General features: G+C 43.5%; 1 protein-coding gene across 1 annotated transcript in view; it reads left to right on the plus strand.

Moving 5' to 3' along the window:
- The window catches only part of TECTA (tectorin alpha), a gene marked incomplete at its 5' end in the record, with an annotated part of 83,640 nt that overhangs the window by 21,820 nt on the left and 38,605 nt on the right, over window positions 1–23,215 (plus strand). Inside the window, 3 exons of the mRNA XM_033918676.1 lie at window positions 8,653–9,245; window positions 17,428–18,001; window positions 21,761–22,362. Of these exons, the coding sequence (XP_033774567.1) occupies window positions 8,653–9,245; window positions 17,428–18,001; window positions 21,761–22,362 (1,769 nt within the window). The remainder of the gene's footprint in view (window positions 1–8,652; window positions 9,246–17,427; window positions 18,002–21,760; window positions 22,363–23,215) is intronic.

Below are 23,215 nucleotides of genomic sequence, written 5' to 3' on the forward strand. Positions count from 1 at the left end.
ACCATGAGTTGTGTTTTATTTGCATAAAATGAGACCCTGTGCTAAAATAGCACGACTTCTGTTAAAATAACACCCCCCCCCAGTCCCCACAACATAATTGTTTATATAGGCCTTTTTTGGCTTTGATCTGTCTATTGCTGATTTTCTGAGGATTTGCTCATTCATGTTTACGTGTTTATGTATGCAATATCATGTAAACCGTTTAGGCCTTTGACGGTATATAAATGATTTAAATAAATAAATAAATAAATAAATAAATTAGAAGGGGGCTCATCTTAATTTTTCCACATGGGGCCCATTCAGTCCTAGCTACACCACTGGTTAAGTTATGTTATTTATGTAAATCCATTTTATGCAATGAGACCTAATTACTACTAACTGGGGATAACAGTTAAATAACCCATTTTAATGGTAGACCACACTAATAACATACCCCCCTTAATTAAGAAAAAATAAATATCTTTAGAAATTTTAATCATTGCTGTATGTGAGCCATTGTGATATCACTGATGAGGTTGGTTCTTAGATATTGATGGAATGAGGTATTATGACATCACAGTATCAGCTCAGAGGAAGTTATCAACGTGGGCTTCCATTAAAATGTGTTATTTTACCACTAATTTGTGCTATTTACCCCTGACAAGTCCCATTTTATGTAACGAGACCTAATTGCTGGGGGTAACAGTTAAATAATACACGTTAACAGAAGCCTACGTTGATAACTTTGTCCCTAAATGGATAATTTTTAGGGAGGCTACCACGCGCCCCTATCGTGGCCTACAATTATACAGATAGTATTGGGCTGTTTAGCAGTTTAAATGGCCTGGCACCATCTCTATCATTTTTGAAAGCGTACACATGCAAAGTTTGCATTCACTGGCCGCCAACTGAATGCATAATTTCCTTGGAATATATTGGATGGTATATGTTCAAAGAAATGGGATCACCACTCCATTGAATATGGACCTCTATGGGCTCCTTTTACTACGCCGCGTTAGGGCTTTAACGCACAGAATAGCGCGTGCTACATTGCCCTGCGCGCTTGGCGTTAGTTCTAGAAGCGTAGCATGCGATAATTTCCTGCAATGCGCTAAAAACGCTAGCGCACCTTAGTAAAAGGAGCCCTATATGTTTATTAGCAGGACATGTTTCTGGGAATTTATGCAAAGGTTAAATTATTCAAAAAGATGGTTGTGGTGAAAGAGAAGAATCCAGATTATAACTTTGATTTTCCACAGCCTGTATAAAAACAGCAGTGGGAGGAACTGTGGCTCTTTATCACTCGAATATAAATCCATTAAAAAAATAATAAACCCAGAGAAAGTGACTGGAAACATTTCCACTGGTAAGTTATTACAGCAGTAGTTACTTCAGAACTCAAAGGTTCCTGACCCAAACAGAGGGATTTTTTTCATAAGAACATTCTCCTGGAGTCTGAAATGTGCTCCCGGTTTTGAAGGTCAGTGTAACATCAGTAAAGCCGAAATACTATAGTCATGAATGTTCATTCTTATCTATTAGGACTAATGGATACACTATCAGTTAGCTATGATGGTGTAGCACGGTGATTTTCAACTCCAGGCTTCTGCAGGACATGTGCTAGTATTTTTATAAAGACAAATAGGTGCTTATGTGTCTCTTATAAAATAGGATAAACATTGTATGTTGTGTGTGGCTGTGGTGGTGAACAAAAGGAGGGGGCAGGAGTATAAGGGGGGCAGCTGGAGGGGAAGTATTTTTTTTTCCTGTGGGGGAGGGGGAGGGGATAGATGATCGCCTGCTGTTGGAGACACCCTGATGGGTGTCTATGCTGTATTTCCTTATTGCCTTAGGGCAGGACTGCCCAAGTGTGGTCCTCGAGATCTACTGGCAGGCCAGGTTTTCTGGATATCCACAATGAATATGCATGACAGAGATTTGCCTGCACTGCCTTCTTGGTATGCAAATCTCTCTCATGCATGTTCATTGTGGATATCCAGAAAACCTGGCCTGCCAGTAGATCTCGAGGACCGCATTTGGGTAGCCCTGCCTTAGGGATTGGGGTTTGGGTATTATGGGGGTTCTTTCTCCACTTTGTTTGTTGGTTCTGTGAGGCATGTTGATTGCTGCTCCCTTACTTATTGAGGGCCTCTACACAGTTTGGTTGTATAAAGGGAACGGGGTGGGGAGGCTAAGGGGAAAAGGGGGGGGTTGCCTTGGGGGGATTCTGCTGTTGTTGATGGGGGGGGGGAGAACAGGGGTGGGGGTTCTGAAATGGGGGAAGGGAGAATACATCCTTTGAAATTTCTCGATGACTGACTTTCAGCGGTATATTGTGCTTTCCTATGTTGCACTTGCCGTGAGTTTTGTAATGTGCTTTGCTGGGTTTTTTTTGTTGTTGTTTGTCACCAATAAAAAATGGTTTGAACTAAAATAGGATAAAGATTATTAGCACCTATGAGTCCTTCAAAAGCAGATGTCCTGTTATAAAATCATCCCGCGGGTATTAATGTGGCAGTTTACAAGACATGCTAACTGTTGCCACGTTAATGACTGGAGCACAATGAAACCCACGCTAAACATCTAACATGATTTAATTAACTAAGGGGTCTTTTACTAAAGATTAGCACATGTTATCTGTAGCAGGGCCCATCGGAATAAAATTACAGCATAGAAGCTACTGTTTTATGGGTTCGCTTGCATAGCAATAGTTATTACAGGTTAGCGAGGATATTTTTTTCTATAAGCATCTCTGGTGTAGCCACAAGTGAGCCTGCTTGAGCAAAGGTCCACCCACTTTGGGCTCAGGCTCACTCAAAATTGTCACCCTCTTGCTAGTAGGGATCCCCCAACCCCCGCCGGTTGAGGACCTCCTCCTCCAGCAGCCAAACTGTTTCCCAAGCTCAGCAGTCAGTAGCAGCATCACTGGGCCGACACCCACACCAGCCTCCATAACAACCGAGTATGTGGGGTTGGGGGGTGGGAGAGCAGCAGTAACCTCAGCCCAGCAACAATGCCGCCAACTGCCAAGCTCATGGTCAAGGAGATGGTTATGCCAAGGAGATGGTCAAGCATAATTGGATCAATCAAAATCAATTTGGATTTTGAGCCAACCATGACACAGAAACTCTATTACTTTATAATAATAATAATTATTTTTATTATTTATCTATATACCATAGCAACCTTACAGTTCTGAGTGGGTCACAATAAAAGAAACCAGGAAGAAATTTAAGATCTGAAAATGCCATGAAATTGAGCATGGAGAGCCAGATGTCTATTGTGCATGTTAGGAATAGAGCATCAATGATGTCTGTGGCCGGTGCGAAACTTTGGAATGCCCTACCTGGCATTCTATGTGGGGAAGATCAATTTCAAGAAAATGTTAAAAATGCAGCTCTTTGTCAATGCTTTCCTATGCTAGTGTTGTAGTAGTCTCTTCAGTCTCAAGAGATAGTGTTAAGAATACTTCTGCCTCGAAGGTAATACTTACCCCCTCTTTTAAAAAGGCACACTAAGCATTTTAGCGTGCGATAACTAATTTAGCGCTCGCTAATCAATTTAGCACATGCTAAATGTTAACACATCCATAGGATATAATGGACACGTTAGCGTTTAGTGCGCGCTAAATCGGCTACCACACCTCAGCAAAAGGACCCGTAAGTGTTTTTCTGCATTTTAATTGGGGAAATTATGATTTGATAATATCTGTATTGATATAGTATTATTTTTCTTGGGGGGGGAGGGGGATAGGAAATTTTTGTTTGTCCTTGTTTGTTTTAAGGGCTCTAGCGGTTTTAGCGCACGCACAAGATTAGCACCCGCTATAGCACGCGCTAGCTGAAAAACTACCGCCTGCTTAAAAGGAGGCGGTAGCGGCTAGCACACGGGGCAATTTAGCGCGAGCTATTCCGCTCGTTAAGGCCCTAACGCACCTTTGTAAAAGAAGCCCTAAATGTTTAGCGACTAAAGGGCTCAGGATAATATGTATGCAGCTAATATGTAAACCGCATAGTTTTATGTGGTACGTAAATTGTGAAATAAATAAAATTGTGCAACAGGCAATACAAATTTCTCAATAAATAGATTTTCACCCAACACCTAAAAACAACATAAGTAGAGGGCAGAAAGCTCCGCCCACAATTGCACTGCCTGAAAAGAGAACAAGTTGTCCATACATCAATGTCTAAACCTGCCACGAACGGAAGGAAAAACAAAATGATTAACATTAAAAGCGTCACAGCTAAAGGCGGGGCCAAATCATGAAGCACTTACCGTATTTGCCGGCGTATAAGACGACTTTTCAGTACCTTAAAATCCTCCCCAAAGTCGGGGGTCGTCTTATATGCCGGGTACTGTTTACATCACAGTTCTTCAACCGCCGGTCCGCGGACCGGTGCCAGTCCGCAGAAAATTCCTGCCGGTCCGCACAGGACCGGCGAGATGGACCCGTTAAATTTTCTGCCCCGATGGTGTTTGCAGAAATCTTCTGTTCCTCCCAGCCTTGGGCGATCAAGACAGGCGGTTATTCCCTCTGTGAGTCTCGCCTATGCGGAAACAGGAAGTTGAAACAAAATAGGCGGGACTCAGAGAGGGAAGGTCCCGACGTTTGCAGCCTGTCTTGATCACTGCCCCTGCTGAGTCGCCGAAGAGAGCCGCGGGGAAAATGCAGGCAGAGAGAAGATGGTCAGCGTGCGCGGGGAGGTCAGCGTGTCGATTGGGGCCATCAGCAGCGTTTGTGCTGAGTCTGCCCATGTGCAGGATGCGGCGGGTAGGGGCCTCCGACTCGTCTTGGGCGGCTGGGCCTGCGGTGCAAAGCTGTTTTTGCCGGCTTGGGGGGGGGGTCGCGAATCGGAAGAAGGGGTAGTCTTATACGGCGAGTATATAACAAACTCTATATTTTAACTGTAAAAGTTGGGAGGTCGTCTTATACGCCCAGTCGTCTTATACGCCGGCAAATACGGTAATAGAGTTTGCAGGCAAATTTAAATAATACTCTCGTCTGCAACAGCAGCTAATGCAACCTATTATAATACACGGTCACATGATCATGACTTTTAAATGATCCCTCCCCCCCTTCCAGCAAAGGGGTAATCTGAACCGTCTACAATTGCTCAATTAACCACTGTGGACACCCTAGATAAATAATATTACAGTAGTCGAGTATACTCAGGATCAGTGCCGGGACTAACAGCCTAGACTAAAATTCCAAAAAATAGCCCCAAAGGGAACGAAGCGCACACATCACATGAAAAACTCTCCTCGCGCCATGGTAAAGCCTGTTCAGAGTCATTCACAAGATCCTCATGGTAGCAGCAAAGGGATAAAAATCTTGATGAACAGTAAGTCCCATATCGCTAATAGTAGACATCTGAGTGGCAAGGAAAATCTTAGGGCTCCTTATATACCGCCGTGGTAGAGGTTTCTACCACAGACTGGCAAAGCAAATATAAATTCTATGAGCGTCGGAGCATTTACCTCACCGGCCCGCAGTAGAAACCTCTACCATGGCTTTGTAAAAGCCAGCATTTAGTTTTGTCTGATATTAGCTTCTGCCTATGCTCAAGCATCCAGCCCTCAACCCAGTCCAAAGCAGTGTGGATCCTAGATGGTACCAAAGACACTGCAGAAGGCACTGAAATTAACAATGTACTTTCCTTGGTTGATTTAAGAGAGGTTTTGACAGGGGGCAACGTTTTCTTTTGATAGCTCTTAATATTTCAGCAGCCTTTGACACGATTCATCATGTTATTTTGATTGAGCGTGTAAATTGCAGGACTGGTGTCATCATGGTTTCAATCTTTTTTTGAATGATAGGCAGTTTTATGTGATTAATCAGCATAATAGATCAGGCGATTTTGAGAATAAGTTAATCTTCCTCAAGGTTCCCACCTATCTGCTGTGTTATTTAATATTTTTTCTGTTACCTTTGTGTCGATTTTTAAATTGTTTGAATGTGCAATTTAAGATGTATGTTGATGACATTCAGTTTTTAATGCCAATTACTTCGATCGACAAGGCCTTTGATGAACCCAATCTTCGTCTGAATATGATTTTGCAGTGGATGACAGCGAATCATCTGCAGTTAAATCTTGTTAAAACAAAGATTCTGCTTTGGTCTAGTTTTCCCTACGATGATATTCCAATCGGGATCTGAATGTCATTTTTGTTTTGAATGACATTCAGATCCTGATTGTTGACAAACTGCGAAATTTAGGAGTCATTATAGACTCCTCATTATCTATGAAGCATCAAGTAGTGAATGTCATCAGAACAGTCTGTGTGAAACTTAGAACTCTGAGGCAATTGAAGGGGCTGTTGAGTCTTAATAATTTTAGAATGGTGGTACTGAGTATTATTACCCCGTACTTTGATAACTCTAATAGCTTGCTCATGGGTGTGTCTAAGGCTTTAGTCACCCAGAATTCTGTGGCAAGAGTATTAGTAGGATTTAATCGGGATGAGCAGGTTACCTCTGCCTTAATGTATTTGCATTGGTTACCCATGGGTTTTAGAATTAGATATAAAATTTTATATCTGGTTTTTAAAGTTAGGACACAGCAAGTATCAGCCACTGTTACCTCAAGATTACATATACAGTATACCAGCCACCTCAAGCACTAGGATCAAGCAATCAAATGCTGCTGGAAATTCTCTCACAGTCAGTGGTCCGATTAGATTAATACCGTGCTTCAATCATTTATACCCTGGGCTCACAATTATGGAACTCTTTGCCTTGGCGACTGAAGGAAATGCGAAGTGTAACTCTTTTTAAAAAGGAACTTAGGACTCTACTCTTTTGACAGGCTTTTGGCCCTGATTCTATAAATAACACCTAATGTTAGGCACCTGGAATGATGCGCTCAGCTGAGCTAGACGCCTAAGTTAATTATTTTTAAAAACTTAATTGTCTATAACAATTGCTTAAATTAAAATTAATTGGGTGGTAGGTGCCCATGGCTTTCAAGTAGGTGCCTAGTCCAAGGTGCCTACCAGAGAGTAGGCGTGGTTAGGGGCAGATCGTGGGTGTGAAGGTTTTGCATGAAGGTGCCTAACTTAGGCCAAGAAAACCCTGGCATAAATAGGATGCACCTAAGGATCAGGCACCTACCAGTTCCTAAGTCTCCTTTAGGTGACACTAGGCACAATTCTATAAACGGCAGTTCACTTGACATTGACATGCACTAAGTACCACATTCCTAGGTGTCTATGATAAGAACTGCCACACTGGGACAGACCGAAGGTCCATCAAGCCCAGTATCCTGTTTCCAACAGTGGCCAACCCAGGTCCCAAGTACTTGGCAGAAACCTGAAGAGTAGCAACATTCCAGAGCTGAGATTGTGATGTCATAAAGCCTCATTCTATCAATGCCTAAGAGCCAGCATCATCAGTGATGTCACAATAGTTGACTCATATAAGAACATAAGAATTGCCACACTGGGACAGACCGAAGGTCCATCAAGCCCAGTATCCTGTTTCCAACAGTGGCCAACCCAGGTCCCAAGTACTTGGCAGAAACCTGAAGAGTAGCAACATTCCAGAGCTGAGATTGTGATGTCATAAAGCCTCATTCTATCAATGCCTAAGAGCCAGCATCATCAGTGATGTCACAATAGTTGACTCATATAAGAACATAAGAATTGCCACACTGGGCCAACAGTGGCCAACCCAGGTCCCAAGTACCTACCGGTAGTAGTAAAACAGATTTTATGCTGCTTATCCTAGGAATAAGCAGGGGATTTCCCCAAGCAATCTCAATAATGGCCTATGGACTTCTCTTTTAGGAAATTATTCAAACCTTTTTTAAACCCCGCTAAGTTAACTGATTTCACCACATTCTCCTGTGCCCTGTATAGAATCGGGCTCATGGTGTATGCTGTGGTAAAAAAAATAAAGTCTTTGCTGGGAAGACATGATAGAGTTTCTGTTTCCATTTTATGATGTTTTAGTCTGTAATTTGATTAAATATGTTGAAATTGTGTAAACTGCCTAGATCTCTGTGACTGAGCAATATGAAAATATAAACATTTAAATAGATAAATAAAATCACTAAGGCTTGTAAATCCTTGCCAGGTCAGGTATTTATATTTTGAGTTGAAGGTCAGATCGTGGGAGGAGAGAGAAGATTTTGTGCCCTCCCACTTTGGGTTCAAACCCACTGAAAACTGACATTTAGTTCACCACGGGTGTGCGATAAAACATTTTAGTGCATTGCCTATTAAATACCATTTTATCACGCATACTATTTCTGATAACATAGTACTATTTGAATAATGAATAGACCCCTAAATACATACAAAAATATCTCATAAATGTCCTTCATAGATAAACTGAAAATAGTCGGTTTGGTCTTAAAGATCTCTACTAAACTTAGTTTTAATATCTATGTTTACTGTGTACTGAATTTTATGTTACACTGGGGTCCTTTTACTAAGGCACGCTAATCAATTTAGCACGTGCTAAAGATTAGTACACGCTAAATGCTAAGGCGCGCTAAATTGGTTAGAACGCCTTAGTAAAAGGACTCCATTATTTGTAGAAATTGATCTACGAGCCTAGTTCAGGTTCTTACAAATACGAGAGAGAGGGAGAGATGACTTACTGATATTGACGGTAGTTTGTATGCTGTGTACAGTATGTGACTGCATTTAACGGTGTTTTCTCTCTCACAGCTGCTGCCGTGCACTGCCCCGACCATAGCCGTTATTCGATTTGTACGAGCAGCTGTCCTGCTTCCTGCTCGGACCTCACCGCTCCCTTAACCTGCACGACCCCTTGTACTGAAGGCTGCGAGTGTAACGAGGGCTACGTCCTTAGTGCGGATCTCTGCGTCCCTCTGCACCACTGTGGCTGTGACCTGTACGGCAGGTACTACGCCATAGGGGATTCCTTTTGGGCCACTCTGGACTGCACCGTACAGTGCTGGTGTGAGGAGGATGGCGAGGTCACGTGCTTTAACACCAGCTGCCGGGAGGGGGAGATGTGCTCCGTGGAGAATGGGTACCAAGGCTGCTATCCCAAACGTGAAAGCGTGTGCTCGGTAACTCAGAATCAAGTGCTGCAAACGTTTGACTCGGCTACGTTCAGTTACCCGCTGGAAAACTCGTACACGCTACTGAAAACCTGTCCCGAAAGACCTGAGTTTCTGGAAGTTGATATCAGCAAAAAGAAGTTGGATGCAGGTTCCAGTGGACTGCGGGCCTTGCGGCTTCAAGTGGCTAACCAAGAAATAAAAATTGGAAGCAGCAGCACAATGGAGCTCAAGGTAGGAATGGAAATCAAGCCCAATTTAGTTGACTTTCTTTGAGGCAGGGAAGTAGCTAGGATTCAATTTGGCGAGGTCCTGGGGGGTACAACACATTTTCTCTGTGAAGTGGAGGTGCAGCCTAAGGGTTAGAGCAGTCGGCTCAGCACCCTGAGGTGCTGAGCTCAATTCCCACTGCAGCTCCATGTGATTCCGGGCAAGTCATTTAACACTTCCATTATATCCTATGGATGTGTTAACATTTAGCATGTGCTAAATTGATTAGCGAGCGCTAAATTAGTTATCGCACGCTAAAATGCTTAGTGTGCCTTTTTAAAAGAGGGGGTAAGTATTACCTTCGAGGCAGAAGTATTCTTAACACTATCTCTTGAGACTGAAGAGACTACTACAACACTGGTTGCCCCAGGTATAAAATAAGTACCTGCCTAAAATATGTAAACTACTTTGATTGTGTAAACCACACAGAAAAAGCAGTATTCAAGTCTCATCCCCTTTATCCCTCCCACCGTTACCACATTAATAACATAAGAATAGCCTTGATTGTTTACTGTTCCCTTTCCTGGACTGTTTGCACTGTACTTGTGTAACCTTGAATTATAACTTTTGTTTCTTGTTGTGACTTTGGCTGCATTATCAATAAAAATTATTTGCAAAAAAAAAAAAAGAATAGCCTTACTGGGTCAGACCAATGGTCCATCAAGCCCAGTAGTCCGTTCTCATGGTGGCCAATCCAGGTCCCTAGTACCTGGCCAAAACGCAAGGAGTAGCAACATTCCAGCATCTCAAAGAATAGCAAGATTCTGGAACCCCAATGAGAGCAACATTCCAGAGCTGAGATTGTGATGTCATAATGCCTCATTCCACAATGACTTGGAGCCAACCTCATCAGTGATGTTACAATGGCTTAATTGTCCTACACTTGGCTCACATAAGAATAGCCTTATTGGGTCAGACCAATGGTCCATCATGCCCAGTAGCCCGTTCTCACAGTGGCCAATCCAGGTCCCTAGTATCTGGCCAAAACCCAAGGTGTAGCTATATTCCATGCTACCGATACAGGTCAAGCAGTGACTTCCCTCGTGCATTTCTCAATAACAGACTATGGACTTTTCCTCCAGGAATTTGTCCAAACCTCTCTTAAAACCAGCTACGCTATCCACTTTGACTACAACCTCTGGCAATGCGTTCCAAATCTTATCTATTCTCTGAGTGAAAAAATATTTCCTCCTATTGGTTTTAAAAGTATTTCCCTGTAACTTCATCGAGTGTCCCCTAGTCTTTGTAATTTTTGATGGTGTGAAAAATCGATCCACTTGTACCCGTTCTACTCCACTCAGGATTTTGTAGACTTCAATCATATCTCTCCTCAGCCTTCTCTTTTCCAAGCCCAAGAGCCCTAACCTTTTTAGTCTTTCCTCATTCACAAGGAGTTCCGCCTCCATCCCCGCTTTGTTCCGTTTCCAGTCCTGCCCCGTTCCGCCCCCAGCCCCCACCCCTTCAAAGCCTTTATCATCTTGGTCGCTCTTCTTTGAACCTTTTCTAGTGTCGCTATATCTTTCTTGAGATAAGGAGACCAGAATTGAACGCAATACTCCAGACGTCCAGATTTACCCAGACATGTCTTCTTTTTAGAGGACTGTCTGGGTGTCCAGATGGATTTTTGAAAAAACAGCACTTTGTCCGGGTTTTCAAGTTCGGGGCTGCATCTGGAGGGCTCTGAGCATGCGCGGGTGTGAAGCGATGTCATCACACGTAAGCGTGCATGCATGTGACATCATTGCATCACAACTGCGCATGATCAGAGGCCCTCCAGAAAAGGCTCCGAGCTCAAGGAGAGAGAAGAAGAGGTTTGGGGCAGGCGGAGTTGGAGTGGAAAAGGGCGTGACTTGAGCAGAACAGGACGGAGCTTGGGTAGAATGGATCAGGGCTCGGACGGGGCCACATGTCTGGGTTTTAGCTCTCCTGCCTTTGATCCAAATTTGCTGGCATTCATATAACAAATGCTGCAGGTTGTATATTTATAATTTGATGATTTCTTACAATAATCCACCAGTATGATAATTACTCCTAATCTTCTAAAATATCTCTATGAATGTTTATATGCTAGAAATTAATGCCTATGAGACCAATGCCCAGATCTTGTTAGCTATAACCAAAGTGCCTTACAGGTTCAGAGGGTGACAGGCAGTGTTCCCTCTAAGCTGCGCTGGCGTGCGCTGGCGCACAAAATATTGCTTCGCAGCGCACAATGTCACGTCACAGCGCACGGCGTACGGAGATGGCAGGCCGCGGCGAGAGGAGAATTGGGCGAGTTGACGCTGGCGCCCGATATTTTTAGCGCACGGGGAAAAAATTTTGCTCACACCACCCGCCCGCTTAGAGGGAGCACTGGTGACAGGTCAAATGCGTGCAAGACAACAGCGCACGGACAAAACCGCCAAGACAAGTCAGCGCAAAGATAACAGCACGCAAGGATAACAGCGTGCAAGATGGGTAACGGGACAAAAGCACCTGGGTCAAACGCGTGCTGATACTGTGGTGTGCAAATGCATTTTTTATCACTATAATAATTTAATCATTATAACCACTATAAGCTCAGTTGCCGGCGCTCAGATGTCTTTCGCTCAGTTCTCTCGCGCTCAGTTGTCTTTCGCTCAGTTGTCTTGCCCTCACTTGCCGGCGCTCAGTTCTCTCGCACTCAGTTATCTTTCGTTCAGTTCTCTTGCGCTCACTTGCCGGCGCTCAGATGTCTTTCACTCAGTTGTCTCACGCTCAGTTGTCTTTTGCTCAGTTGTCTTGCGCTCACTTGCCGGCACTCAGATGTCTTTCGCTCAGCTGTCTCACGCACACTTGTCTTGCGCTTACTTGTCTTGGCGCTCAGTTGTCTTGCCCTCACTTACCGGCGCTCAGTTCTCTCGCACTCAGTTATCTTTCGTTCAGTTCTCTTGCGCTCACTTGCCGGCGCTCAGATGTCTTTCACTCAGTTGTCTCACGCTCAGTTGTCTTTTGCTCAGTTGTCTTGCGCTCACTTGCCGGCACTCAGATGTCTTTCGCTCAGCTGTCTCACGCACACTTGTCTTGCGCTTACTTGTCTTGGCGCTCAGTTGTCTTGCCCTCACTTACCGGCGCTCAGTTCTCTCGCACTCAGTTATCTTTCGTTCAGTTCTCTTGCGCTCACTTGCCGGCGCTCAGATGTCTTTCACTCAGTTGTCTCACGCTCAGTTGTCTTTTGCTCAGTTGTCTTGCGCTCACTTGCCGGCACTCAGATGTCTTTCGCTCAGCTGTCTCGCGCACACTTGTCTTGCGCTTACTTGTCTTGGCGCTCAGTTGTCTTGCCCTCACTTACCGGCGCTCAGTTCTCTCGCACTCAGTTATCTTTCGTTCAGTTCTCTTGCGCTCACTTGCCGGCGCTCAGATGTCTTTCACTCAGTTGTCTCACGCTCAGTTGTCTTTTGCTCAGTTGTCTTGCGCTCACTTGCCGGCACTCAGATGTCTTTCGCTCAGCTGTCTCGCGCACACTTGTCTTGCGCTTACTTGTCTTGGCGCTCAGTTGTCTTGCCCTCACTTACCGGCGCTCAGTTCTCTCGCACTCAGTTATCTTTCGTTCAGTTCTCTTGCGCTCACTTGCCGGCGCTCAGATGTCTTTCACTCAGTTGTCTCACGCTCAGTTGTCTTTTGCTCAGTTGTCTTGCGCTCACTTGCCGGCACTCAGATGTCTTTCGCTCAGCTGTCTCGCGCACACTTGTCTTGCGCTTACTTGTCTTGGCGCTCAGTTGTCTTGCCCTCACTTACCGGCGCTCAGTTCTCTCGCACTCAGTTATCTTTCGTTCAGTTCTCTTGCGCTCACTTGCCGGCGCTCAGATGTCTTTCACTCAGTTGTCTCACGCTCAGTTGTCTTTTGCTCAGTTGTCTTGCGCTCACTTGCCGGCACTCAGATGTCTTTCGCTCAGCTGTCTCGCGCACACTTGTCTTGCGCTTACTTGTCTTGGCGCTCAGTTGTCTTGCCCTCACTTACCGGCGCTCAGTTCTCTCGCACTCAGTTATCTTTCGTTCAGTTCTCTTGCGCTCACTTGCCGGCGCTCAGATGTCTTTCACTCAGTTGTCTCACGCTCAGTTGTCTTTTGCTCAGTTGTCTTGCGCTCACTTGCCGGCACTCAGATGTCTTTCGCTCAGCTGTCTCGCGCACACTTGTCTTGCGCTTACTTGTCTTGGCGCTCAGTTGTCTTGCCCTCACTTACCGGCGCTCAGTTCTCTCGCACTCAGTTATCTTTCGTTCAGTTCTCTTGCGCTCCCTTGCCGGCGCTCAGATGTCTTTCTCTCAGTTGTCTCACGCTCAGTTGTCTTTTGCTCAGTTGTCTTGCGCTCACTTGCCGGCACTCAGATGTCTTTCGCTCAGCTGTCTCGCACACACTTGTCTTGCGCTTACTTGTCTTGGCGCTCAGTTGTCTTGCCCTCACTTACCGGCGCTCAGTTCTCTCGCACTCAGTTATCTTTCGTTCAGTTCTCTTGCGCTCACTTGCCGGCGCTCAGATGTCTTTCACTCAGTTGTCTCACGCTCAGTTGTCTTTTGCTCAGTTGTCTTGCGCTCACTTGCCGGCACTCAGATGTCTTTCGCTCAGCTGTCTCGCGCACACTTGTCTTGCGCTTACTTGTCTTGGCGCTCAGTTGTCTTGCCCTCACTTACCGGCGCTCAGTTCTCTCGCACTCAGTTATCTTTCGTTCAGTTTTCTTGCGCTCACTTGTCGGCACTCAGATGTCTTTTGCTCAGTTGTCTCGCGCACACTTGTCTTGCGCTTACTTGTCTTGGCGCTCAGTTGTCTTGCTCTCACTTGTCTGCGCCCGTTTGTCCACGCGCTGTTGTCTTGCACGCATTTGACTATGAACCAGTTTAGAGAAAGCATAATGATGCTACTTAGGTCTTAGGGAAAAGTGCTGATCAAAGGCCAGCTGGCTAAGATGAAGGAAAAATAATACTAGCGTTTAATTATAATACTGTCATTTTTTTTTTCGGTTCAATATCTGTATTGATTTTTCTGAACAATAAATAGAACACGGAATTCAAATATATGTCAGCATAGATTGTTGCAACAAATAAAGGAATCAATGGAAATCAGGAATGCTCACTGCGCTGTGGTTTATCTAAGACAGAAATTGATACAAAGGGCTGGTTTCTATAAATGACATCTAATGGCGCCTACTCGTCGCGGTTATCAATCAACTGCTAGGTGCCACTTATAGAATCACACTTAGCAGCGCCTAGCCAATGTCTCTCAAACTCCCCTCCCCCCCTTTTTTTACATAACCGCAAAAGTAGTTTTTAGCGCAGGCTGGCGTGCTGAATGCTCTGCCTTGCTCCCAACACTCATAGAGTTCCTATGAGCATCGGGAGCAGCGCAAAGCATTCAGCACGCTGGCCTGCGCTAAAAACTGCTTTCGCGGTTTAGCCCCAGCAGACTAAACGGAGGAAATGTTTTTCACGGCACCTTATCACTGAAATGATAAAATTGCAACAACAACAAAAATGTTAAATTTGAGAGTTATTATTTATTTAAAGTTCTTTAATCTATGTGTGGGTAATTGTAACACCGGTGAAACTAAAGTAGATAGAATAGACTTGCTAATCAATGTGATAGTGTGGAGGAGTGTGTGGTGCAGTGGTTGAAGCTACAGCCTCAGCACCCTGGGGTTGTGGGTTCAAACCCCGCACTGCTCCTTGTGACCCTGGGCAAGTGACTCAGTCCTCCATAGCCCCAGGTACGTTAGATAGATTGTGAGCCCACTGGGACAGATAGGGAAAATGCTTGAGTACCTGATAGTAATACCGCTTAGATAACCTTGATAGGCGGTATATAAAATCCTAATTTAAAAAAAAAAAAAATAGATGTGCTTGTTTTTGAGTGCAAATTAACTTATGTTTAAATATATTTATTAATTTTCAATGTGCACGGAAAAACATCCGTAACAAAACACAACAGGATACTTACAATTGTGCACCCATATCAATAACCCCCCCCCCCCCCAAGCGAATAGAATGCTAGGTATAATCAAGAAGGGTATTACAACCAGAACAAAATAAGTTATCCTGCCGTTGTATCGGGCGATAGTGCGTCCGCATCTGGAGTACTGCGTCCAACATTGTCGCCGTACCTTAAGAAGGATATGGCATTACTTGAGAGGGTTCAGAGGAGAGCGACACGTCTAATAAAAGGGATGGAAAACCTTTCATACGCTGAGAGATTGGAGAAACTGGGACTCTTTTCCCTGGAGAAGAGGAGACTTAGAGGGGATATGATAGAGACTTACAAGATCATGAAGGGCATAGAGAGAGTAGAGAGGGACAGATTCTTCAAACTTTCAGAAAATAAAAGAACAAGAGGGCATTCAGAAAAGTTGAAAGTCTACAGATTCAAAACGAATGCTAGGAAGTTCTTCTTTACCCAACGTGTTGTGGCACCTGGAATACGCTTCCAGAGGACGTAATAGGGCAGAGTACGGTACTGGGGTTTAAGAAAGGATTGGACAATTTCCTGCTGGAAAAAGGGATAGAAGGGTATATAGATAGAGGATTACTGCACAGGTCCTGGACCTGTTGGGCCGCCGCGTGAGCGGACTGCTGGGCACGATGGACCTCAGGTCTGACCCAGCAGAGGCATTGCTTATGTTCTTATGTTTCCCTCCCCCCCCCGTACCAAACCCTCACACAAAAATTCTTGAGCAGAATACAATAAGAAATAATCATGTTATGAATTCAAGAGTTTACTCCATGCCAGAGGAGTAAGGGTCATCCAAAATCGCTCCCAAATCAAGGTAAATCTTCAGCCCGGTCCCATATCGAGATCAGTGAAATGTCTGCGTGGCTCGATAGTCAGCAAGCAAACACGCATTTCATCATCTTCTATCTGCAGTCGTTCCCTTTTTTCTCAATGTAATTTTTGTCAGAGCTGGAAATCCAAGTTCGCAAAGATAAGAAGATCCAAAAGGTAACAAAGCCTTAATTGCTTTGTTGCTCAACTTAGGATACCAATTGCATAAGAACTAAAAATAAAATGACTTGCTGTTAGTTTTCAAGGACCAATCACGTCAAAGAATGATGCTTGTCTGAGCGGTTGTAACACTGACAGACTCTTGCATATGTGACGTACATGTCATCTATTTTAGTGTACACTTATGAAGGGCATTTTAAAAAATAAAGTAAAATTCTGGAATCTCTCGTGGCACATCCGTAATCTCTTCGGGGCACACCACTGCACTGTGGCACTCAGTTTGAGACACTCTAGCCTAAGAGGACTTAGGAATCACTAGGCTTCCTAGACATAGGTGCCACTCCATTAGGCCAGCTTTTTCCTTGCCTAATTTGCCTATTCTCTGCCGCTAAGCACACCTATTTTTTCAGATAGGCATCCTTAGGAATCCTTAGGCATGGGAGGGCGCCTCCATTCAGGCATCGCTAGGTATCCTAAGAGTTTGACGCTGAGCGTAGAGTCCTCTTTAAATGTGCCTGTTTAGCTTTCAAAATCCTACATGGCATCCTCCCTCCCGTTATCCCACTCTTCTGGATCTCCTCTAACCCTAATTCCACTAGATCCTCCCAAAAACTGAAACTATCATTCCCCTCTGCAAAAGGTATATCCCGCTTAGGAAAACTAGGAACATCCCTCCCCTTTAGAACCACAGAACTCTGGAACAACCTCACATCCCAGCTCAGAATTTCAAGCTCCCTCCAATCCTTCCGCAAACACCTGAAAACTTGGCTCTTTTCAAAAATCTAACACTTCCCGCTCTTTGGTTCCCTGTCCCTCTTTATTTTCCTAGCTCCTTTCCTATAACCCTTCATTGTAGCTCCTTTTCAACCTAACCCTGTAAACCGTGCTGAGCTCTACGCTTGTGGAGATGGTGCGGTATACAAACCTAAGGTTTAGTTTAGTTTTAGTTTAGTTGTTTGTTTGTTTTTTTTGGGGGGTTGATTGGCTGAAAATGGACACGGTCAGTTACCATGCTGATTAAGCCAATTTTTTTTTTAAAATAGGCGTGGATCCTAAACTTAGACGTCACTAGGGGGTCACAATTAGGCCGCCTAGCGCCACCTAATGTAAGCGCCCCATATAGAATCAGGGCCAAATTGGACATTCTGAGCAGCCTATTATGATTGCATAAAGTTAATTCTAAGCCTTTTATCTTGCAGGTGAATGGATTTGAGGTACAGCTGCCGTATTTCCACCCCACTGGCAAACTAGAGATTTACCGTAGCAGGAATGGGACAGTCATTGAATCAAATGGGTTTGTTAAAATCCACTACTCAGACCAAGGGCTGCTTCACATCAGCCTGTCTACCTATTACTACAACTGTACTGGAGGGCTCTGTGGTTACTTTAACGGAGACAGCAACGATGAGTTCTGTTTCCCAAACGGCAAGTGCACGGATAATTTGGAAATCTTCTTGGAAAGCTGGACAACTTTTGATGAAATCTGCAACGGGGAGTGCGGTGACTTGCTCAAAGCTTGTAATAACGATTCAGAATTACTGAAATACTACAGGAGTAGGTCCAAGTGTGGCATTATCAACGATCCCACGAACAGCTCCTTTTTGGACTGTCATGCTGTCGTCAATGTGTCAGCTTACTACAGGACCTGCCTCTTTCGTCTGTGCCAAAGTGGAGGGAATGACTCGGAGCTGTGCGATTCAGTGACCCGTTATGTCAGTGCCTGCAAGAATGCCCAGGTGGAGGTCGGGCAGTGGAGAAGAAGCAACTTTTGCCGTATGTTCAGAATTCCTATCACTGAGTTGCCCAACGGAGAGCAGGAGTCTCCTTTAAGATAGATATCTACAATATATCTACGCGTTCCACAAAGATGGCATAATTATTTTAATTTTAAAATGATCCTTTAACACAGCAATACTAGAAACATGTTTGAGTTAATTTAGTGGCGCAATGTTTTTGCAATTTAAATTTTATTAAATTTTCATTGCTTAGAACAGTGGAACTTACATATCAGGCCCAGCAATAAAGGCAATGAGTAATCTATTCCATTAATAAATCATAATCCAGTTACTATCTTGGTAGTTCACATAGCTTGGAGCTGTCCCACACACAGGCCCTTCCCCACACATTAATTTTTAATTTTTTAGTTTTTTTTATTAGATTTATATTAATAACATATGAAGAGGGAAAAAACAAACAAGTATACAACTATTAATTATGACATGATACATTCCAGTTGTACAAGCCAAACGGAATATATGAGGAGAATAACGTAAACAAGATAGTATAATACTAAGTACCTCATGTCAAACAAATATAACAGTTTAGTACACATATTTTATTTGACGATGCGCATGCAAAGCGTGGAAGAAGTTCTCAACGAGCATCACAGCATAGCATAGATTAAGCGATCGAATATACAATATGTCAACGGTTTGTGTAGGCCCCCATATTTTGAGAAATGAATTAGTAGAATTATTATTTTTCTGCAATGGCGTTTTCAAATTTGATGGTTATACATACTGTGTTCCACCATACCATATATTCCACTTTTGATAAGTCCTTCCAACAATGCAAAATGTTTTTGATGGCCAAAAATAGTAAGATGTTGAGCAAGCATGCATTATGTTCAGATAGGGATTGCTTAAGGCCCTTTAGACTTAGAATAATAATTTTGAGGTGTAAGGGTTCATGAATATTCAATATAGAAGAAATGGTGTTCCAAACTCTATCCCAATACAATTTAAGGTGTGGCCAATGGAATGTCACATAAAGCAGCGTACCCCCTGATTTCTTACAGGACCAGCATAGATTGGAAACAACATGAGAGAATTTAGCAATTTTCTGCGGGGTCCAGTGGCATCGATGTAGCAGAAAGTATATCAACTGAAGTACAGAAGCCGATTTTAACTCCGAATCTTCATAAAAGCAAAATTATATAGGCCCTCCTTTACAAAGCCTTGCTAGCGTTTTTAGCTCCAAATGCAGAAGTAAGAATTCCGACGCTCATAGGATTTCTATGAGTGCCGGAGGTGTAACCGCCGCAGCCAGTGCTAAAAACGCTAGCTCGGCTTTGTAAAGGAGGGGGATAGTTCTCTCTTTTGTTCTGATTTGTATTTCATTCCTAAGAATATAGCACTGGCTAAGAGGCTTCCAAGTTATATACCCTAGTAAATTAGGGTCCACCTGTTCTGATTGTCATTAGGCCCTTGCAGGCATGGATACTCATTACAGAATGAACAGCTGAAGAGTGGATTCAGGCATGATTTCTTTTTTTAAAAATTTTTTTAGGAATTCTGAAATACAATTCAGAACAATGAAAAAGATTCTGGCAAGGATATTCTAAGATTTTTTTTAAGGCAATATGAAGAATGCCATGCCACTATCAAGTACATTTCTTGTCATTGAAAAGAAAAAAATATGGGAGGGAAAGATCTCTAATCTAATCTAATCTAATCCTTAGGTTTGTATACCGCATCATCTCCACGTTCGTAGAGCTCGACGCGGTTTACAGTAGGAGAAATAGGAAGGAACTACAACAGAGGGTTAGAGGTAGAAGTGTGAAGAAAATTTAGAGGACTTGGGATGCCAAGATATGAGAGTTTCCTTGATTCCTAAGTTGGAGGGAGACTTACATTTTTTGAGAAAAGCCAGGTTTTCAGATGTTTGCGGAAAACTTGGAGAGAGCTCAAGTTCCGAAGAGGGGAGGTAAGGTTGTTCCAGAGCTCAGTGATTTTGAAGTGGAGGGATGTCCCTAGCTTTCCTGTGTGGGAAATGCCTTTTAGCGAGGGGAAGGATAGTTTTAATTTGTGGGAGGATCTGGTGGTATTAGGGTTTGAGGAATTCCAAGAAAGAGGGATAAAGGGAGGGATGATACCATATAGGATTTTGAAAGTTAAACAGGCACATTTATAGTGGACCCTGGTGAAATTACACCTGGCGATTATCGAAAGCCAGTGGAGCTTGGTCAGGAGCGGGGAGACATGGTCAAATTTACTTTTAGCGAAGATGAGCTTGGCCGCGGCATTCTGAATCCGTTGGAGTCTGTGGAGGTTTTTCTTAGTTAGGCTTAAGTAGATAGAGTTGCAATAGTCCAATCTCTAATAACAACAATATGTCTAAATAGAATAAATGGAAAAAAAAAATAACCTTCATCCTATGCCATATACTTATTACCTAAATTGACATAAAATAAATTCATATTTCATAGCATAGCAGGCTTTTTCCCCCTTTTACAAAACCGTAGCTTGGTTTATAGTGCCGGCCACGGTGGTAACAGCTCTGATGCTCATAGAATTCATATGAGCGTCAGAGCTGTTACTGCCGTGGCCGGCGCTAAAAACCATGCTACAGCTTTGTAAAAGTGGGGGTTAGCCCCACTTTTACTAAGCTGCGGTAGAGGTTTCTACCAAGGCCCAAACCAGCACTTAAGTCCAAAACACCATTTAAAAGAGGACTTAAAAGAAATTTTAAGGTACCTACCGGTGCTTAAATAAAATGGCACCAGAATTGCGCCTCCGGAGGCACTTTATGTGTGGCTATCGCTGGAAGTTGCTTTAGGCACTGTAAAGTGCCCACTTGGGCGTGATTCACATCAAGTTTCAAGTTTATTTAAAATATTTGATTTGATCGCAAAATCCAAATTCAATGCAATTTATATTTAGTTAAAAATTAGGTTAAAATAAAAAAACAAGACAATTAGTACTATTTTTATAAAATAATACATTTGAAAAGGGAGAAGAAAAAACAAAAGAGGATTAAATACAATTCATAAACAAATAAAAAGGGATAGGTAATGAGACAAGTGGTTGGGGAAGGTTACCCAATTAATTTTACCCACTTAATTTTCAAAGGTAGGCACCAGAATTGTAGGCCTTGAAAACTCTGGCCTACATTTCCAGCACCTACCTTTGCCGGCGGCGCAATTCTCTAAACGGTGCCTTCGCGTGATTGATGTGCGTTTGGCGGACACTTTTAAGATGGCTGCTGACAATGGCACTTTTTAGAGAATCCGGGCCTTAGTACAGATTTTTCCCAGTGTCTAAGTCTGAGTGCCAATGACTGAATTTGGTCCTTTTTGGGTACACTTAAGTGTCTAAAATACCATCAACCTGGACATGTATTATACTGCTTAATGTAGCTGCCCCCTTATAAAATAAGTCCCATTGGGAAAATTGTATAATGAGCTGCATCCTATTCTATAAAGTAAGCACCTAAATTTCATAGCGGGCACCACAAAAGTGGGCATGGCCATGAGAGGGGCATGGGTGGGTCAGGTGCGATCCCCGAAATTAGGTGTGTTATTACAGAATAGGGTCATTTATGTCATTGGTAGCATTTGAGTCAAATTCAACAAAAAAAAAATATATATATATAGCAACACATAGGCAGGACTATATTTGTCCTATTGTATGTGCATCTGTGTGTGTGGGGAGGGAAGGCTCTTTCTAGTCAAGTGCAGTTGCTAGACAACCTGAACCGATAAGAAAATACATTTCTGAAAACTAATATTTTATATCTGTGTTTCACTTTCAGCTCTGGAATGCCCAGAAAATAGCCACTTTGAGGAGTGTATAACCTGCTCTGAGACTTGTGAAACTTTGCCAATGGGTCCTCTGTGCGTGGACAGCTGTACAGAGGGCTGCCAGTGTGACGAAGGCTTTGCACTCCGGGGTACTCAATGTGTCACAAGAAGCGAGTGCGGTTGCAATTTTGAGGGCCGTCAGGTTTCCAGTAACAAAACCTTTTGGGCTGATCTCGACTGTCAGTCCTTCTGTTACTGCAATGGATCTGACAACAGCATCTACTGTGAAAGCAGTGCCTGTAAGGAGGATCAATACTGTCTGGAGGACAGTGGTTTGTACCGCTGCCAAGTTCGCACAGACGCTTCTTGCATTGTGTCTGGTTATGGTCATTACCTCACCTTCGACGGCTTCCCGTTTGATTTTCAGAGTAGCTGTTCTCTTATCCTTTGCACAACTGTCTACAATGATAGAACAAATGTTGTCCCAAAATTTACTATCACAGCCAAAAATGAAGACAGAGACCCATCACAGGCACTATGGGTAAAGCAAGTTGACGTTGAAGTTTTCAATTATAACATTGTTATCCATCGGGCTTACAAACATACAGTCCTGGTAAGAGATCTTTCCTTTTGGGTTGAACTACTGCCTATGTGTATGAGCCAGACTAGTCCATAGAAAAACAAATCAAGTCTGTGTGTAGGATAGATTGGTCAATATGAGACCAGTGCAGAATTCCATATAAGATAGCCTGAATGATATCAAAATGAGCTAGTAAAGCAGTGTTCCCCCGCAAATTCGCGGTTCGCGGTTTCACTCATTCGCGGTATTCTCCGACCGCCTCTTCCTGTATTAAAGTCAGGCTACAGCAATCAGGAGCTGCATGTCAAAGCAGCTTCTGATTGGTGTAGCCCGACTTTAGTACAGGAAGAGGCGGTCGGAGCATATCGCGAGTGATTTCCTTCACTCGCCGGCGCTCCAGCTGCCCTCTCCTGCCTCCCCAGGCAAAAAAACATATTCGTGGGGATTCCTGGAACGGAACCACCCACAAATATCAGGGGAGTACTGAACTGCCTTTCTGTGGTTACAGTCAAAGTGGTTTACAATACATATTATATGCAGGTACTTATTTTGTACCTGGAGTGATGGAGTGTTAAGTGATTTGCCCAGAGTCACAAGGACCCGCGGTGGGAATCAAAACCACTTCAAGTGAAAACCCACAAATTTTCACAAACTGAAGGGCACAAAATAGTCACAAGCCAAAATCCCTTCAGAAAGCAATGCTAATCTCTGTCTGGAAAGACTGCAGTTTGTCTAATCTTTGATTGTTAAACTCAGCCATTTGCTGGGAAGGAGGAAAAAGCCTCAGACTGACCTATATGCAGGCAGGCACTAACTTAAGAGATATCTCATGGGCATTAAAAAAAACCTTCTCCTCACCAAGTCTAGTACATTAATCTAAATGTGC

The sequence above is a fragment of the Geotrypetes seraphini genome, chromosome 13 (genome assembly GCF_902459505.1).
Source record: "Geotrypetes seraphini chromosome 13, aGeoSer1.1, whole genome shotgun sequence".
Classification (NCBI taxonomy): domain Eukaryota; kingdom Metazoa; phylum Chordata; class Amphibia; order Gymnophiona; family Dermophiidae; genus Geotrypetes; species Geotrypetes seraphini.